Consider the following 20,847-nt stretch of genomic DNA (forward strand, 5'->3'; position numbering starts at 1 on the left):
AAATAACTTGTGAATATTTTTCCCCAGACTGAGTCCCCCGTTACCAAGAGTTTGTTATATAACGATCAGATGTACTAACTATTTCTGATCATTTTAACAGAACTCTAAGGCTGTGTGCACACGCTGCGGATTTTGCTGCGGTTCCGCAGTGGATTTGGCCGCTGCGGACCCGCAGCAGTTTCTGCTGCGGTGTACAGTACAATGATTCCCTATGGGAATCAAAAACCGCAATGCAGACGGTGCGGAATTTTCCGCGCGGATTATCTGCGGTTTTCAATCCGCAGAAAGAATTGACATGTCAATTCTTTCTGCGGATTGCCATCTCCTCTGTTGAGGAGATGAAAAACCGCAGAGCAATCCGCAGGTAAAACCGCAGGTATTTTGACCTGCGGTTTCACCTGCAGATTTTACAAAATCCGAACGGATGAATCCGCACCTAATCCGCAGCGTGTGCACACAGCCTAAGGGTATGTGCACACGCTGCAGACCCGCACCAGTTTTAGCTGCGGTGTACAGTACCATTCAAATGAATGGTAAAAAAAAAACACTGTGTAGACGTTGCGGAAAAATCCGCGCGGATTTGCTGCGGTTTTGAAACCGCAGAAAGAAGTGACATGTCAATTCTTTCTGCGGAATCCGCAGCGTCTGCACACACCCTGATCCCAGGAGCCGCAGCTTCTGTGTGACGGACTAGAGCTGATCACTCTCTTCTCAGCAGAATCCAGAGAAATACTGAAGGAAAGGCACCAGACTGCCCATCACTACCTAAGGGAAGAGACATAACAGGAAACAGCAGAGACGCACAATGCTGGCCCCAGACAGGGCTCCTCCTCCTCCCGGCACACACGGCGGTGACGCCCGGAATGACGCTGTCTGGAGCGATCACACTCTGTGGTAACTCTCTGCGCATCATTTCCCACACACTTTTCTCAGTAAAACTTCCTGCTATTGAGAAGAGTCCATGTTGCTGAGGAGGGGGGGGGGGTGTTATAACCCCGTCACAGATCTCTCTCTGACCCACAACTCTCTGGGCTCCAGCGGCGTCCACGGCATAATGCAGGAATTAGACCGGACAGTGGAGAGTGACTGAGGTAATAATCGGGCCGTAATATAATCCTCTGTAGGCATCAATACTTTGTCCTCCCCCATTTATCGCTACTAATGGTAGAGTCCTGATCCGGCCAGTTTCAGTTCTGACAGGGAGAGGTAGTGGTGAGCCAGTGACGGGGGCGCTGCAGTGTGCGGACCGCGGGGAACACACGGGTGAGTGTGGGGACCACACGGAGGAGCGAGGGCTCGGGTCACACGGTGCGGTTGATATGGCTACTGGTCCAGTGCTGGGCACACAGAATGATGCTGTGTTTCCTGTACATGCAGGACCATGGCTTCCCCTTCAGCCCCTTTGGGTGATGTTCCCCTGCAGGGGGCGCAGTTGCCCCCTAGGGCTGGAGGGTGGCTCTTCTGGCGGGGGGCGCCGTCTGTCTCCTCCGCTTGTGGTGATGTTCTCTGCCCTCAGGCACATGGTGATTTCGGGGGAGCAAGAATTATTAACGCCTTCGGGATCAGGCAAACTTTTGCTCTTGCACTTTCGTGTTTTCCAAGAGCGATGACTTTTTTTTTTTTTTTTTTCTTTAAATGTTTCCTATTAGGGTGAAATATTGAAAAAGCCGCGCCCCAAATTGCTGTCATTTCTTGGGTGTTATTAGGGCATTCATTGAGAGATAATGGCCTGGTGATGGGACTCTGCCGCTCAGCACCATGACCGTATAAACTTGTGTACTTATTTTTGTTTTTCTTAAAACAAACAAAAGTTTGTTTTGCTCCATGTCTGAGAACCCAAATTTTTACTTTTCGGTCAATGGAACTATTTGGGGGCTTTGCGATACCCATTTTTTATTGGAAAAGGGATGATTTTATTGCTCTGACACTGTAATATTTTCCTATATGTAGTTCATAGATTACTGCTCTATGTGCCCAGCCCCATAGGTCCCGGCTGCATGGCAGCCCATTGGCGCCTCATAATCTAGACCAGGGGATCACAGTGGGGTTAGGAGGACACAGGAGTGGGACAGCTCTGTATTTCTGCAACAACTGAGGTATGCCATGTTTCCTGATTTCACTAGCTAATTTATTATCTCAGGCACTATCTCCTTTAGACACTAGGCATGCATTTATTGCCTAGGAAATGCCAGCAATAAGGAGGCGCTTCACAGCCTGTGTTCATCAATAATCTATATGGTCATAAATGAGGTTTAAATGTAACGCCATCTAGTGGTAGTCAATCTAATAGCACTAGGTAATTCATTATTTTCAAAACGTTATTAAATTTGGAAACTGATTAGTCTCTCTATCACTACTGGCAATTTCTTTGCATTTACACTTTTTCATTATTTGGCATATAATCCCCCTATTTATCTTGACTCATTTGATTAACATAGTATTAAACATATAAAGAATTGTGTATACTAGACTGCTACATATTGATTTTTGGTTCCTGTACCTCGATTTTTTTTTTTTTTTTTTCAATACCACTTTCAGAAATTCTAAATCTTTTTATTTATCAAATGTTATATTTTTAATTCTAAAATCATTGTTGTCCGTCACTATTTTGCATCTGACTACTGATCAGAAGCAAAACAATGTGTTAATAAGCTTTTCCCAAATCTGCAGGGTCACGGCTGTGTCACTGTCGCAGCACATACATGGAGAGCCCAACACACAGGTTCTCCGTGCCTGTGCTGTGACGGTGACACAGCCGCGACACATGTATCTGGTTTCCTGCTATAGCTTGCCCAATAAGCAGGGACCCCAACAAATTTGCTCAACTCTAGTAGTAAGCACTTGTACATAGAGGGTCTTCTAGCTAAGTGGACAGACTTTTCCTAGCGGATCAGAATACTTATGCTCAACATGTGCCCATCACGCTTGATAAAATATGTGCCCAAGAATGGCATTGGGCTCGTGTTTGGACATCGGGGTTAAGTCCCTTTTTTTCCCCCCCCCCCCCCCCCCCCTTTGAGTGTTTTTTTTTGTTATTATTTCACTCTTGGTGTGGTATTTCACTAAAGGCCCCGTCTCACTAAGCGATCTCGGTAGCGAGATCGCTGCTGAGTCACAACTTTTGTGACATAACAGCGATCTCACCAGCGAGATCGCTATGTGTGACAGCGATCAGCCCCCCTGCCGGTATCGCTGATCGCTGCAAGAAATCTCTGGACGTTTCTTTGGTCGCTGGTCTCCCGCTGGCCAGCATGCATCGCTGTGTGTGACAGGCGGGAGACCAGCGATCAGGTGTAAAAAATAAAAAAAATAAAAAATATAGTTATTCTCACCTTCCGATGTCCCGTTCAGCCATCCCGCCGCTCTCCACGCTCCGGTCCCAGTGATCCGTTGCACAAATGACCGCGAGACTTTCTTATTCCTCGAGACCGTGACATCTCGCGGTCATTCGTGCAAAGGATCACTGGGACCGGAGCATGGAGAGTGGCAGGATGGCTGAACGGGACGTCAGAAGGTGAGAATAACTACGGTATATTTTTTATTTTGATTCTATTTTTTTTTCAGCGATGGCCAGCGATCACATAGCGACTTACTAGCGATCCTGACACCTTGATATCGGTGTCGGGATCGCTGGTATGTCGCTTAGTGTGACGGGGCCTTTAGAGATACTGCCGGAGCAGTGCTTTAACTCCATTCAATAAAGAAGAAACTGCTAGAGGTTTTTCCTGCAAAACCAATGCCGGGCGCGTGTTCAGCCTTTCCAATGACTTCTATTACAAAATGTACAGCATCGTCATAGCGGAGGAGGCCTGGAGCATGGTCAGGTCACTTCTTTGAACTGTTATGGCATCTTTTGAAACTTGAAGCTGTTAGGCTGAGTGCAGACGGACTTTTTAGCCCTGCGGATTTTTCCGCGCAGAATTGAAGAAATCCGCAGGTCAAGTGACCTGTATTTTTCCTGCAGATTTCTTCCTTTTTTCTTGCGGATTTGGAGAATGGAGCAGGTGGAAAACCGCACAAAAGAAGTGACATGCTGCATATTTTGAACCACAAGAAAACCGCGCGGAAAAATCCGCAGCGTCTGCACAGCGTTTTTTTTTTCTATTGACTAACATGCTACTGTACATCACAATGTGGATATGCAGCGTTTCTGCGCGGTAAAATCCGCTGCGGATCCGCTGGATATCTGCATCGTGTGCACATGGCCTTAAAAGACTAAAAGCCTGAACAAAAGAACAGCAAGTTCTTTTTATATAGACATTTATCTTTTGAGCAATTTATTAGCGCTTTGTCAGCGCGTACCTGCTCTAAATCCTCTTAGAACAAAGCGCCAATAATTTCCTCTGGAACCACAATGTGAAAACCAAGCATCACTGCACACGTATATAAAGAGATGGACGTCTGCAGTCCTCCAGCGCTCAGCGAGGCTTGGACTTGGGTCCATTTTATTCAGTGACATAGGCTCTAACTTGGTGTACGTTGCTACCACATGTGGCATCCTCTACGCTTTGTTCCTGTTCACCTTCTGTTTTTGGATTGTGGGAGGTTTATCTCTAGATTATTTCCAGGTGTACACCCCTGACGGGACTATGCATCTTGCTGAGCCGGTATGGGGCGGCATACTTTACCAAGCAGAAGGACACAGTATAAAAACAAAGAAACATAGTACAATGGCATATGTCAGAGGTATACAGCACTGCTGTAATGTGAACAGAGGCTTATACCCAATTGCTGACTGCATGGCTACACACATGTATTACCACTGGGGAACTGAATCCCGTACGTCAGACACGTTGTAAAATCTTCCCACAAGTTCAAGTTGCAACAGATATGTAAAGTGTGTTGTGAAACCCGGTATATCCCGTCATTACTTAGTGACTGCAAAATGAAGACCAGTGAATCCCACACATAACGTCCTTCTTGGGGCAGTGGGGACCTTTCTTCCAAATATACAGTACAGACCAAAAGTTTGGACACACCTTCTCATTCAAAGAGTTTTCTTTATTTTCATGACCATGAAAATTGTAGATTCACTCTGCAGGCATCAAAACTATGAAGTAACACATGTGGAATTATATAATTGACAAAAAAAGTGTGAAACAACTGAAAAAATGTCTTATATTCTAAGTTCTTCAAAGTAGCCACCTTTTGCTTTGATTACTGCTTTGCACACTCTTGGCATTCTCTTGATGAGCTTCAAGAGGTAGTCACCGGAAATGGTCTTCCAACAGTCTTGAAGCAGTTCCCAGAGATGCTTAGCACTTGTTGGCCCTTTTGCCTTCACTCTGCGGTCCAGCTCACCCCAAACCATCTCGATTGGGTTCAGGTCTGGTGACTGTGGAGGCCAGTTCATCTGACGTAGCACCCCATCACTGTCCCTCTTGGTCAAATAGCCCTTACACAGCCTGGAGGTGTGTTTGGGGTCATTTTCCTGTTGAAAAATAAAAGATAGTCCAACTAAACGCAAACCGGATGGAATAGCATGCCGCTGCAAGATGCTGTGGTAGCCATGCTGGTTCAGTATGCCTGCAATTTTGAATAAATCCCCAACAGTGTCACCAGCAAAGCACCCCCACACCATCACACCAACTCCTCCATGCTTCACGGTGGGAACCAGGCATGTAGAGTCCATCCGTTCACCTTTTCTGCATCTCACAAAGACACTGTCGTTGGAACCAAAGATCTCAAATTTGGACTCATCAGACCAAAGCACAGATTTCCACTGGTCTAATGTCCATTCCTTGTGTTCTTTAGCCCAAACGAGTCTCTTCTGCTTGTTGCCTGTCCTTAGCAGTGGTTTCCTAGCAGCTATTTTAGCATGAAGGCCTGCTGTACAAAGTCTCCTCTTAGCAGTTGTTGTAGAGATGTGTCTGCTGCTAGACCTCTGTGTGGCATTGACCTGGTCTCTAATCTGAGCTGCTGTTAACCTGCGATTTCTGAGGCTTGTGACTCGGATGAACTTATCCTCTGCAGCAGAGGTGACTCTTGGTCTTCCTTTCCTGGGGCGGTCCTTATGTGAGCCAGTTTCTTTGTAGCGCTTGATGGTTTTTGCCACTGTACTTGGGGACACTTTCAAAGTTTACCCAATTTTTCAGACTGACTGACCTTCATTTCTTATAAAGTAATGATGGCCACTCGTTTTTCTTTACTTAGCTGCTTTTTTTCTTGCCATAATACAAATTCTAACAGTCTATTCAGTAGGACTATCAGCTGTGTATCCACCAGACTTCTGCACGACACAACTGATGGTCCCTACCCCATTTAGAAGGCAAGAAATCCCACTTATTAAACCTGACAGGGCACACCTGTGAAGTAAAAACCATTTCCGGTGACTACCTCTTGAAGCTCATCAAGAGAATGCCAAGAGTGTGCAAAGCAGTAATCAAAGCAAAAGGTGGCTACTTTGAAGAACCTACTGTAGCATATAAGACATATCAGTTGTTTCACACGTTTTTGTTAATTATATAATTACTCATGTGTTAATTCATAGTTTTGATGCCTTCAGAGTGAATCTACAATTTTCATAGCCATGAAAATAAAGAAAACTCTTTGAATGAGAAGGTGTGTCCAAACTTTTGGTCTGTACTGTATATCTATGTAAGTGTTGCCTTCTTGATTGTTTTAGTGCATTGATCTCTAATGTGATTACTGTTCCATATATTGGGAATGTAACCCCTGATATCGGTTTTATGTTTTCTTGAATATAACTTGCTTGCTAAGGTGCCAGTGCACTACTTGATATGGCATATGATTTTGTGTCCCCATTCTTTTAGTATCCAGTAGTATTAATGTATTGAATTAATTTTATTCATTATTTAATAAAATATTTTTTAAAGGGTTATACTTTTTTTTTTTTTTTTTTTTCTTTTTTTGTATCAAATAAGGCTGCCGGCACTCAGCTGAAAAAGGATGCACAAATAGGATACCACTTGAAGTAGTTTATGTATAGATGGTACAATAAAATACCACGTCCCCTTGTAATAAGGTGGTGAAGGATGAGCTTTTATCACGCTTTAGACGCTGCCACAAAAATGCAGCATTTTACATGAGCAGCAAAGTCGAGGGGATTTATAGAAATCCCATGCCCACTGTACTTTTTCATTGCTGCGTAAACTGATCGGCGGTGCGTATTTCCAATCCACAGTACTTTAATTTCTCTTGTGGGTACGCTGAGTTTTCTGTTCGGAATTTCCCCATAGATTTACATTAAATACGTAAATTGCACAGGTAAAAACGTATGTAATCCGCACATACAGTGGGGTGGGGAGTATTTAGCCAGCCACCAATTGTGCAAGTTCTCCCACTTAAAAAGATGAGAGAGGCCTGTAATTGACATCATAGGTAGACCACAACTATGAGAGTCAAAATGAGAAAACAAATCCAGAAAATCACCTTGTCTGATTTATTTTGCAAATTATGGTAGAAAATAAGTATTTGGTCATTAACAAAAGTTCATCTCAATATTTTGTTATATATCTTTTGTTGGCAATTAGAGGTCAAACGTTTTCTGTAAGTCTTCACAAGGTTGGCACACACTGTTGGTGGTATGTTCGCCCATTTCACCATGCAGATCTCATCTAGAGCAGTGATGTTTTGGGCCTGTCACAGGGCAACACGGACTTTCAAATCCCTCCAAAGGTTTTCTATGGGGTTGAGAGCTGGAGACTGGCTAGGCCACTCCAGGAAGTTCATATGCTTCTTATGAGTACACTCCTTCATTGCCCTGGCGGTGTGCTTTGGATCATTATCATGCTGAAAGACCCATCCACGTTTCATCTTCAATGCTCTTGCTGATGGAAGGAGGTTTGATCTCAAAATCTCATGATACATGGCCCCATTCATTCTTTCATGTACACGGATCAGTCGTCCTGGTCCGATTGTAGAGAAACAGCCCAAAAGCATGATGTTGCCACCCCCATGCTTCACAATAGGTATGGTGTTCTTTGGATACAACTCGGCATACTGTCTCCTCCAAACGCGAGTTTTGTTTCTACCAAGAAGTTTGTTTGGTTTCATCAGTCCATATGACAATACTCTTCTGGAAAATCCAAATGCTCTCTAGCAAATTTCAGACGGGCCCGGACATGTACTGGCTTAAGCAGGGGGACACGTCTGGTACTGCAGGATCTGAGTCCGTGGCGGCGTAGTGTGTTACCTTTGTTATGGTGGTCCCAGCTCTATGCAGGCCATTCACTAGGTCCCCCATGTGGTTCTGGGATTTTTGCTCACCGTTCTTGTGATCATTTTGACCCCATGGGGTGAGATCTTGCGTGGAGCCCCAGATCGAGAGAGATAAATGGTCTTGTATGTCTTCCATTTTCTTTTTATTGCTCCCACAATTGATTTCATCACACCAAGCTGCTTGCCTATTGCAGATTCAGTCTTCCCTGCCGGGTGCAGGGCTATAGTTTTGTTTCTAGTGTCCTTCAACAGCTCTTTGGTCTTCACCATAGTGGAGTTTGGAGTGTGACTATTTGAGGTTGTGGACAGGTGTCTTTTATATTGATAACAAGTTCAAATAAGTGCCATTACTACAGGTAATGAGTGGAGGACAGAGGAGCCTCTTCAAGAAGTTAGGCTACTTTCACATTAGTGTTCTTCGTGCGCAATAGAAACATATGCAAATAACGCATCATGCGTTTTGCATGCGTTTGTGTTTTTTTAACCAGTTTCAAGCCATGTTAACTCTTAAAACGCATGCGTTTTGTAACATAGGCGTGCGCATGTCCATGTGCACACCTGCGTTCCCATAGACTGTAATGCGTTGGGATTTTTTACGCCGTTGGACGGACCCAAAAATGCAAAAGGTTGCGTCTGGCGCGCCTAGGCACACACCTTAAACACATGCGCACGAAAACTCATATGAACGCGTGCAAACGCTAGACCATGTGCACGCCATGTTAAACATAGGTGCGCATGACACGTGCATGGATGCGCTGCGCAAAAAACCGCTAATGTGAAACAAGCCTAACAGGTGTGTGAGAGCCAGAAATCTTCCATGTTTTTAGGTGACCAAATACCGGTACTATTTTCCACCACAATTTGCAAAATAAATCTTGCCAAATCAGACAAGGTGATTTTCTGGATTAGTCTTCTCATTTTGTCTCTCATAGTTTTTGTCTACCTATGATGTCAATTACAGGCCTCTCTCATCTTTTTAAGTGGGAGAACTTGCACAATTGTTGGCTGACTAAATATTTTTTTTTTCCCCACTGTAAGAATGTCAAATATCAGGAAGTTTAATGCACACGCTACAGATTTGGCACTGCGGATCCGCAGCAGTTCCGCAGACATTGTACAGTACAATGTTAGCCAATGGGATTTCAAAACCCGCTGTGCACATGCTGCGGATTTTTCCATGCGGATTTGCTGCGGTTTTAAATCCGCAGCATGTCGATTCTTTCTGCAGATTCCGCAGCGGTTTGCCACCTGTTCCATTGTTCAGGTGTCAGTCCTCAGGGGGAAAAACGCTGGCAAATCGTCAGGAAAACCGCAGGTCACTTTAGGGTGCACTCACCCTAAAAATCAAAGCATCTTTAAGAATGACACACCGAACAGACAAAAAATGCAGCATCAAAAACATGAAAAAAAACACTAATTTACAGAATTGGTGCAGAAATTCTGCAACGTCAAAAACTCACCAATTAGGGTGTGTGTGCACTTAAGCATTTTTTGCCAGAAAAAACGCTTACAAGAAGCATCCCATTCATTTTAATGAATTCTGCACTTTTTGTGCATATTGATGTTTTTTTTTTCCGCGAAAAAAACGCAGCATGCTCATTAATTTCGCAGAAAAATACACATTTCTATGAGAATGGGGACGCTCTGGGAAAAAAACCCGAGCGTTTTATGTGCAAAAAACCACGCTGAAAAAAACACGCATTTTCTGGGAAGGAGTCCAGTTTTCAGTCAAGAATTTTCTGCATACGTGGGTACATAGCCTTACTGATCGTGGGAACGTAGCCTAATGATGTTCTTTATGCCTTTGATTTTATGGATTTTTATAGTTTCATCAGTGAAAAGTCAAGAAAGCTTTGTTTGATCGGATCCCTCATATAACAACAAAACCCCACCCCAATCTACCTCCACTGCGGCCGCGCATCGAGGGGGATTGACAGCTACGTTCTAGTTATCCCGGGGGTTACAGAAATCACACATTTATTATCCATACACAGGTTATAAATATCCAAGGTGGAAAGAGCCTTTGAAATTGCTGTTTGCAAGACAAAGGTCTTTTTTTTTTTTTTTTTTTTTTTTACAGTCCAGTTGTTTGCAGCATTCACCATTTGCAACTTTTTCAAAAGTCGCAACATTGTTTTCCATATCTATTCCAGTCCCTTTCTGGAGGTTTTTTTTCTTTTTTATGACTTGCGTGTGACTCTTTAGCTCTATCATGCAACCTTTTGCTCTTAAGGGTACGTTCACACGTTCAGGATTTGCTTCGGTTTTGAAATTGCGTATTTATGTAGTGTCAAAACCGCAGCGGACAGATGTTACAGCATAGTGGATGGGATTTCTAGGAATCCCACGTCCACTGTGCGTCTATGTGCACCTGTGGATTACCCGCGGATACTGACATGCGGCACGTCTTTCACATCCGCAGCATGTCAATTTCTCTTGTGGGCACACATGCAAAATTTCCCCATAGATTTGCATTGATGAGGAAAATCCGCATGTGTGAAAAAGGTAAATGCATGTCCACGGGGACATTCTGCAGCGTCAAAACCGCAGCAGATTCTGAACCTGGCAACGTACCCTAAAAGGCTCAAAACGTAGTAAAAGACAAAAATAAAGAGCATTTCTAATCTTTTGCTCAAAATTCTTGAATTCGGCATAAAAAACAGCAGATAGATATTTTTAATGAATCTGCAAAAAAATCCGAGAAGCAGCTTTTAGCAGAGAATTGCTCCATGCGTCTGTCACCCATCGGAGCGTGGTACAGAGGCACGTGGAGCCCTGTATTTTTTTTTTTTGCTGCATCGGTGCCCCTCATTAAAGGGTCATACATAGAGGGATATTTAAAACATTGGAAATGATTTTTAAATAGCTGCTCATATATTTTCTCCTCCCATAGCTGATTTAACACTGTGACCATTAATGTTCATCTCGTAACCACACTCTGTGGACATAATAATAAAGGGGTTCTCCAGTCATATGTTATGGATAACCTTTAGGATAGGTCGTCAGTAGTGGGTCTGACACCTGGAGTCCCCACCGATGAGGTGTTGTTAGCTACAGCAGCAGCCGGATGTAATCATTCAACAGAGCCACAACGGTCCCAGGTGGCCTGACATATGGATAAAGACATTCCATTTAGAACTAAAGAAAACTGATTTTATTTATATTGTAAAGTTCTTCATGTTAAAAGATTCCCCTTTACGTTTCAGCTAAAGCTTGGACCACATGTGATCGGCTCAGTAAACGGCGGTGCGAGTTGGGATTGAAAACTCTCTGATCACCATGGCTTGTGGGCCGAGTTCAGGTGAAGCAGACTTCTCCATGGTTCCCCTGGTGGCATTAAATTTCAATACCAGGCACAAACTGTCTCTGTACCTGAACCCAGACACTGTGGTGGCTGCAGGATGGATTCTTCTGGCAGAAGAAATGGACTTTACCTATTTAGAGATCAAGAATTTTGAAAATGCTCGCAACCCGACCCTAGCAGTCCTGGAGGAATGGGAGAAAAAGTGTTCCCAGGAGCTTGCTGGACCGCCGAGTGTTGGGCAACTCCTGGAACTGTTGGAAAAAATAGAGAGGCATGATATTCTTACAGACTTAACACCATTAATCGGTAAGTTGTTCGTTGTCTTTTAATTGACTGTCATTTATTTTTTTTTACCTGCATTATATTTTGTATTTTAACCCCTTAGCGAGCGCCGATACTCCTTAAAAGAGTGCAGCCGCTATGGGTACTTATTCCCTTATTGCTATCCTGGCGGGAATGATCACCCTCATCCCTATCCTCGTATACCTGGCCCCCATCTCGTCCTAGTATGAATGGCCCCAGCCCTATTCTGGTATACAGGGCCCCCATCTTGTCCTAGTATGCAGGGTCCCATCCTTATCCTGGTATGATTGGTCCCATCCTTATCCTGGTATGATTGGCCCCATCCCGGTCCTGGTATGCAGGGTCCCATCCTTATCCTGGTATGATTGGCCCCAACTCGGTCCTGGTATGCGTGGCCCCATTAGAAAAGATTAAAAAAAAAAACAAAAACAAAAAAAAACACCATTACACTTACATTTCTCCGCTCCCTTGCAGCGTCCTGCTCCGTTGCCAGCAACTGCTTTATGCTTGTAAGGAGCGCATGGCAGGGACGTCATGCGCTGCTCACAAGCAGAGCACAGCGTCCGGAATACTCACCGGGACTGTTCATCGCAGTGAGCATTGCTTTTCAGTGGCGTGCAGTGTCAGCCACCGACTTCCTGCTGCTACCAGTGGTCACGTGTGCCAATACTTGGTAGATGAGAAGAAGGATTTTAGTGCAAGGATAAGTGGATGTAAATTACCAGGGAATCTGGGCATCAACATGTTGCCTTGTTTTTAATTATTCTGTCTTTTCTGATTTTTTTGCATTAATAGAATCCTGTTTTATCGATGATCCCTACTTTATATATGCTATGACTTTTTCCTTTGTCTGTAATACTGCAACAGAGTCACACAGGTTTCCAAACGTTGCGTTTTCTGTCACTGGTTGTAAGTCGCATTTGCCCAAGTCTTCAAAGGCATCACATGCGACATATCTGCTGCGTGACTTTTTATGTATAGCAAAATCAGAGCTCCAAAATAGTTGCGGAACAGCAAGTCATAGACCAGTTGCACAAATGTGTTTGGTCATGCAACTTGTTAGGCTAGTTTCACATTTGCGCTTTATAGCGCAGCGACGGCCTGCGCACGGCTGCCGCTAAGCCCCGCCCCCTGCCGGCTCCCTGCCCGCCCCTTCCGGTCATCACCGCCTTCTAGCGCACATGGGCACTTGCGATCTGCGCACCCTATCTTTAGCATAGGGTGCGCAGATCGTGCGCTGGCCGTGCGCTGCGCACTTTTGAAGGTGCGCCGAAATGCAACATGCTGCGTTCGGCGCACACGGGCGCACCTTCAAAAGTGCGCAGCGCATGGAAAAATCCTGCTAGCGCACGATCTGCGCACCCTATGCTAAAGATAGGGTGCGCAGATCGCAAGCGCCCATGTGCGCTAGAAGGCGGCGATGACCGGAAGGGGCGGGCAGGGAGCCGGCAGGGGACGGGGCTTAGCGGCGGCCGTGCGCAGGCCGTCGCTGCGCTATAAAGCGCAAATGTGAAACTAGCCTTAGAGAACTGCCGTGGAGTGCCATGTCGCCTTATAGCCCCAACTTTAAAGGCTTATTTCCAAAATCACAATGCGGTCTTATAATAATACGTATATAGTCATTTGTGCCAATATAACTCATTGTTAACTTTTGGCCATCTAGACGGGTATTTTAACATTGGAAGCATCCTTTTCTAGTCTCAGTGCTCCCGGTTGATCATATGCAAAGCAGTATCTCTCAGCTTGTTCCAGGCCATCATAGTGCTATATTAGAATGTATTCCACCTTTACAATGCACCCTGATCCTATGCATAGTGGACCTGTAAATTATCTTCTGCCATAGGCATCAACAGAGCAGTAGAATACACTTTAGTTCTGTAGTGGAGGCACAGCAGAGCTATGCTGGCAGGTAAGGAGGACTTGGGCTATGTTCATACACTGCGTTTTTCTGCAAGCAAAACCTGCTTTCTGGGAAGTAAAGAAGATGCTTATAAAAAAAAAAAAAAAAAAAAAAAAAAAATTTGCTGCATTTTGGTGCAGATTATGTGTCATTTGTGTACAGAACATGTTTAATAAAGTTAATTTAATTACAGTTGCATTTTTTTGCACCTTTTTTTGTATGGATGAAAAACACTGAAAGAAGTGACATACAGCTGATTTAAAAAATGCTACAGCTGATTTAAAAAATGCTGCAGTTTTCCAGTTCATTCAGGAAAAAAAAAAAATCAAGTGTGCGCATGAGATTTCTGAAGTCTCATAGCTTTTGCTGGTACTGTAAAAAGCAGCTTTTAATTTGCATGAAAAACGCAACATCTGAATATAGCCTTATTGTGATTGTTGGGTCCTGTGTTATTACCTGAATTGTCTTTTGCGTTTACCTACCATTAATAACTGCTGAATTTATTGTTTCTCTTTTAGGATCAGACTGTAAAAAATATTTAAAAAAGTGGAGTGGACTTCAACCGCCGCCTCTTCAAGACAATACTGTGGGCAGCAGCGGGGGTACGTATGGATGTCTCACGACTGCTTAAGAGGTTTAACGTCATTTGAGACATTTTTCAGTTTATTATATAATTTGGCCCTTTCTAATATACAAGTGTTACAGGTTCTCCTCCGGCACTTATCAGTGAGGCCTTTCAGAAAGCCGGCACAGCTCTGCTTTTCTCATATCGTCTGCTGATGGTCAGACCTGTCACGTCATCTTCCCCCAATTGAAAATTTGGCATTTTGATGATGATCACTTTTTCAATGGCAGGAGGCTGATGGACAGGTCTGGCCACATGCTCTTCCATCAGTGACTATTTTGCGAACAAGAGAGCTGTGCAATCTTTCAGAAAGGCTTCATTAAAGGGAAGCTGCCATAAAAAAAATTGAACAATTGAATGAATGAAAAATGTAAAGTATTAGTGTTTTTTTTTAAATATTATCATTTTTGCAGGAGGAGTACCTGTAATACTTATATTACTAATCATTGCAAAATCATGTCCTCAGCACATTTGTAAAGAAAAAGTAGCCAATGTCTTTAACTTCTAGGGAATCTGGTAGGCAACTCATGCTGCCCAAACAGCAGGCATTATGAATCGCAGCCTGGCTGCGTGAAACAGATCATAGCTGGAGATGAGACTAGTCTTGACGCCTCTCCTGGCCATCTCTTCCCAGCGCAAGAGAGACATGTTAACAAGCTGCAGCGGTGCTGGGAAGAGCCAACCGTTGGTATAGTATTAGGCATGCCCCCTCTCCTCTGACTGCAGAAAGGGAGACATTATCAGGGGACTGCAGCTGCTCCTCTGTGCTCACCCCTCCATCTGGGATATTACAAGAGAGTACCACCATGGAGCTGCACAATCAGCCAGTCTCCTGATAATAGCTGATTTCTGCAGAGAACAGGGGGTGTGGCCATGCACCCTCTTTTCAGACTGGCTGTTACTCACAGGGGTGGGGTGGAGCTGCACCCTGGTGTGTAACATAAGGTTCCAGACAGGAGGGGGGAGCATTGAGGAGCAGCTGCTGTCACACACAATTACAAGTGTTATAATGATAATAAGTGAACTGGGCATCTCTTTAAAGTTTGAGGACAGAGACAGTACAATTTTTTTTTTTTCTTTTCCCTGGAGTACCCCTTTAATATACTCCCCTTCTCTGGGGTCTCAGCCCCGTTCTTTTAATCTTCTCAGTGATGGCACCGCTCTGCTGACTCTCTTGGTCATATTGCACTCTGTGTGATCCGGAAGTGGCTTTTACAATACAAGTCTCTGGAGTGTCAGAATGAGGATCCATAGGCTTATACTATAAAAGAGACTTCCGGCTCATACATAGTCACCCGGAGAGTCTGCAGACCCGTAATGTCACTGAGGAGAAGGCGGCGGTAGGTGAGTGTATTAATCACACACTATTTCATGGATATGCTTCTTTAAGAATGGGAAGAATTGGAAACACAAATTATGTAGTAAGGTTTTGTAATGTCTTATTAAACAGTGACCTGTCATCAGTTACAATTTGCCATGAGCCACGGGGAACCTCAGATCCCTATCCGATTCTGCGTCTCAGGGAAAGCATAATTTTAATAATTATTGCTTGGCTGACCCAGGTTTGCTCTCCCTGTTTGCTTAACTGATCTGGGTGGGAAGTAGTCGGAGGGGAGCCGCTGCGGTCTACATTGTTTCTGTGCCTGTCCTACTTTTGTAATGATTTTTGGTGAAACGCTGCAGCATCTAACTTCTGTCCAGTTCCCTTTAAGCTCTAATAATATTAATGTCAGACACATTGGCACTGCCGCATCCATGTATACTAGCTATTGAACTCGTTAAACGCCCGGGTGCTGAGCATTTTTATTGGTACATTTATGCGGGGTCTTCAATAAAATGGCGCTGGAGATCGTGGTATGTGCACGCACTGAATCCGGCATCATATAATTGAAGTAATGTACTACAACGTCAACGTACAATTCTTTAATAAAATGGCACTGGAGTTAACGTGTGCGCATCCCGCGATATCCCGTCTGCAAATTCATATACAGTGTCTGCAATAAAATGGCGCCATAGTGCGGTATGCACACGCGTTGACTTCGGCACCGCACAAAGCGGGCGCCGACCATCTCGGCTTCGGACAGAAGGACATATTCACCACGATTTTTTATATTCTGTTACTATATTAAATAGAAGTACTATTTTCTTATTTTGCAGGACACGTGCCTGAATCTTTTGATGCGTTTATCTGCTACTGCAGCAAAGATATTGAGTTTGTGCAGGAGATGATCAGCCGATTGGAGCAGACCGAGCATAGATTGAAGCTGTGTGTGTTTGACAGAGACGTGCTCCCGGGAACCTGCCTGTGGACCATAACTAGTGAGCTCATAGAGAAGAGGTAAGGTTAGTGCTTCCCTCTAGGATCGAGCCGGGGACACAGTCATCTACGTATGGCAAGTTCTAGATTACATGCTTATCCATTCCTGGGAAGGCACAGAAAGTGTCATCAGAATGATGTTTATTTTACAGGTGTAGGAAGATGGTGGTAATCATATCTGATGATTACCTGGACAGCAGTGAATGTGATTTTCAGACCAAATTTGCACTTAGCCTTGGGCCAGGTACGTTCTGCTGATGTGACCAACTAACAGCAATATCCATGGTATTACAAGTAATGATAACAGGGGAATCTGGCAGGAGATTCATGCTGACATGTTTTGAGCTGTGTTTTTGCAGCCATGTAGGTTGAATGCAGAAGCATTTCAGAGAAAACATACTTGGGAAACCGTCCAGGGACTATGCATATCCAATGACAAGTATAAGGCCGGAGTCACACCACCATATAGCCTCAGATGTGATCTGCTAATGACCCTCGGCTCCTGCTCTGCTGGGAGTGTCAGTGTTCCGATCCTCTCGCTTGACAGGATTGTAGCACAGGTGTGGAGTAAATGGAGAAAGTAATTTCTCCATCTCCTCTGCTGCCAGCATTGGTGTATATCGTACTGCACTCTGTTGATAGCCCAGTGCAGTGCGATGTTTCACTCGCACCCATAGACTAATATGGGTGCGAGTGAGCCGAGTCTCGCTGCCAATTGCAGCATGTGCCCATTGTTCTTATGCCGAATCGCCTTGGGAAAATGATCGCAGATCTGAGCTGCCCCATAGAGTAACACTTGGTCCGAGTGCTAAGCGATGTTTTATTGCATAGCACTCGGCCGTGTTATACGGTAGTGTGACTCCAGCCTTAGCGACCAGTCCCTGACTGCTTCTATCTGCTCTTTTCTCCTAGACTGACAGATTAGTCATCTGAGAGGCATAATCACCGGCCGATTTTTCAAAATATGCTTTTCCTCTAAAGCTGCAGCGTTTCAAAGTCAAACTAAGGGCTCATTACCATTTGCAATGCAATCTGATCAAAAAATCAGATTGAACTCTCCCCAATGTTTATCTGTGGAGCAGCTGGGTTCTGCAGTTATTTTCTTATGCCGATTTGGCATGCAAAAACAATCATAGCATGCTGTGATTGCGCTGGAGAATCGGATCGCACGCACTCATACAAGTCTATGGGTGCATGTGAAGCATCGCATTGCACTCGGATGTCGTCTCTGTGCAGTGCGATTCCCATTGGCAACAGAGGAGATGGATAAATTACTTTCTCCGTCTCCTCCTCAGCTGTGCTGCGATCCTCTGTGTGAGAGGATTAGAGCACTGACACGCGGCTCCCGCTTGCAACAGAAGGAGCCAAGTGTCATTAGCATATTGCATCGGATGCTACATGTTACTGTGACCCCGGCCTTACACTGTTGCAGTAACTGAGCCTGAGTCTGATTCATAAGGGAAGACTTTCATAGGGATCCTGGCAGCTTATTCAGGTTTTCCTGAAAGGTCTACTTACAGTAAAAACTATGTGGGTAGAACGACATCTGAAAACACCATGTGCACATACCCTTTAGGCTTCATAACTGAAGTTTTCCCTTAAAGGGAATCTGTCAGGTGACATGCTGCCCTAACCATGAGCAGGATGAGAGCCTGGCTGCTCCATTACAGTTATATTTTTGTACTAATGTAGTTTCCATATTCGTCTGGGAACCATAGCTGAAGACCAGACTAGTCCAGCACCATACCTGGCCGTCTTATCCCAGCACTGCTAAAGGCGATTCTCAGGTCTCTCCCATAGCGAGACCTGTCAATCACATGAAACGGTGCAGGGAACAGCCAACCAGGAATGGCGCTCGAAACCTGTCACACATTAAATGGTGCTGGGAACAGCCGGCCAGGGATGGCCCTCGAGACCTGTCAATCACATGAACCGATGCTGGGAACAGCCGGCCAGGGATGGCACTCGAGACCTGTCAATCACATAAAACGGTGCTGGGAAACACCTAGCCGGGGATTATTGTTGCTGGACTAGTCTAATCTCTGGTTCCCAGCTGGATCTTCTAACTTTATTTTCTCTGAAACAGAGGGTTTCAATCAAAGTTTCCAAATATTGGAAGCTTTTACAAGACCATGTTTAGAACCTATAAGAGTCAGTGCAGTCTATATAGAAAGGTTTTCTGCTGTCATTTTTACATGTTTTTCTCATCTGAAGGTGCTCGTGAGAGAAGACTGATCCCAGTGAAGTATAAACCCATGAAGAGACCATTTCCCAACATCCTTCGTTTCATTACCGTGTGCGACTATACAAACCCTCACATCCAGGCCTGGTTCTGGGACAGACTCGCCAAGGCCCTTATGAAATGAGTGACCCTTACTGCTTCTTGCATACTTCTGGGTTTGGGGTATATCCAGCTACATAAGGTGGACGCTGCCCTTATGTACAAGCCAAAACTTCAGTGCCTTTCAAAAGCCCGGCCTACATAAAGAAAGAAAGTGCTATTCCTTCCTGATCTGTAACAAAGGGACCACTAGATCTCTGAAATGACCACTAGTAACCTGAGAACGTATACTGCAAATATACAGAAAAAGGGCAAAACCATTACTAATATTAGCTGACCTGGGGTGGAGGACATGCACTGGTAGTTCCTGACTAACACATGATCTCTTATTTCTGAATGTATTATTTATAATTCTCTCCTCGGATCATTATCGTTGTCACCGGGTGGTGGGAAATAGAATAAGGGGTTTTCTGGTTTCAGGTTTATATCTTGGATAGGTTAGTAGAGACTGAAAATAAATGGCGCTGGTAGTTGCCCTCCTCGGTCCAGTGCTATGTCTCTGGCTGCAGCGGTGCAGTCTGTAACCCATCACCGGGGCAGCAGCAATCAATGGGCTCAGCAGCTCGTGCCATCTTCATTAAGAGAACTGCTGATTCCAGTGATTGGCGTCATCCTCCTTTTTAATGGAGAATACAAATTTGAAGCCAAAAAATATATTTTAATAGCAACAATTTTATAGATATTTTTATATACCGTAAGAGAAAATTCTAAAAAGAATATATGATTTAGCAATTCCTCCATTAAAGGGAGCATTATGGACAAGGAAGTAAGGGAGTAACATACAGGATCACACACCTTCCTGGGCATAAATGGTCATCATATCACTGAGAAAATCAACTTTGGATCTTTATGGGAACGAGGCAGTAAGTGCCTGGTGGGCAGGACTATCCCTGGAGTGCACGTACCCTCTGCACTATTCTCCATCTAGTACTTACCCGCTTTGTTTTTTTTTGTTTTTTTTTTTCTTCTCCCCTCTTCAGTGCTGGTTATGTCACTATTAAAGACAGCAATGAGATGGCAATTAGCGTTCAGTCTTCTTGGTATGGCTTTTTTTTTTTTTTTTAAATGGATATAGAGACCAAAAATGCGGTCATGTGCCTGAGCTTCTCTCATCCGACTATAGACTGCAGTGTTCTGAATAGTTTTAGGTTTCCTAGGAGGCTGTGGAGTTCAGGTAAGGAGAACTGCAACAGGTCTGTACATCACAATCCATAGTCAGACTGCCCTTGTGGATGTGAGCAGCAGAACTGAATTTAGTAGCTGTCATTATAAAGTTGGAACAATCAAAATTAAAGAAGTACTCCAACATGTTTTATTTTTTGTGTTTTTAGTACAGCATTGAGTATCATTAAATAATTATATGTATACCTTGTGTATTCCTGTTTTAGCAGATGTGCTGCTTCTGAGTTATCTACCCTTTCTCTCCTTTGATGTACACTGCTCAAAAAAATAAAGGGAACACTAAAATACCACATCCTAGATATCTCTGAATGAAATATTCCAGTTGCAGATTTTTATTCATTGCATAGTGGAATGTGTTCAGAAGAATAAAACATAACAATTGTCAATGTAAATCAAAATGAATATCCCATGGAGGTCTGGATTTGGAATGATACTCAAAATCAAAGTGGAAAATTAAATTACAGGCTGATCCAACTTCAGTGAAAATCCCTCATGACAAGGAAAAGATGCTCAGTATTGTGTGTGGCCTCCATGTGCTTGTATGACCTCCCTACTGTACAATGCCTGGGCATGCTCCTGGTGAGGCGGCGGATGGTCTCCTGAGGGATCTCCTCCCAGACCTGGACTAAAGCATCTGGACACTATACTGACAGACACAGCAAGCCTTCTTGCCACAGCTCGCTCTGATGGCAAG

General features: G+C 44.2%; 1 protein-coding gene across 3 annotated transcripts; it reads left to right on the forward strand.

Annotated features, from left to right (window-relative positions):
* Positions 1-781: 781 nt before the first annotated feature.
* On the forward strand, positions 782-20,336 carry MYD88 (MYD88 innate immune signal transduction adaptor). 3 transcript variants are annotated; one of them, XM_073581493.1, is made up of 6 exons: positions 782-1,091; positions 11,388-11,791; positions 14,207-14,290; positions 16,471-16,651; positions 16,783-16,874; positions 18,845-20,336. In XM_073581493.1, the coding sequence occupies exons 2-6, from the start codon at positions 11,461-11,463 to the stop codon at positions 18,994-18,996; spliced, it is 840 nt and encodes a 279-aa protein (XP_073437594.1). In that variant the 5' UTR covers positions 782-1,091; positions 11,388-11,460; the 3' UTR covers positions 18,997-20,336. The 3 variants fall into 3 exon arrangements, with proteins under 3 accessions (XP_073437594.1, XP_073437596.1, XP_073437595.1); XM_073581495.1 differs by having other exon boundaries at positions 875-894; XM_073581494.1 differs by lacking the exon at positions 782-1,091 and adding an exon at positions 1,107-1,263.
* The last annotated feature ends 511 nt before the right edge of the window (positions 20,337-20,847 follow it).

The sequence above is a fragment of the Dendrobates tinctorius genome, unplaced genomic scaffold, assembly GCF_039654945.1.
Source record: "Dendrobates tinctorius isolate UK_male_01 unplaced genomic scaffold, ASM3965494v1 ptg000070l, whole genome shotgun sequence".
In the NCBI taxonomy this organism is placed as follows: domain Eukaryota; kingdom Metazoa; phylum Chordata; class Amphibia; order Anura; family Dendrobatidae; genus Dendrobates; species Dendrobates tinctorius.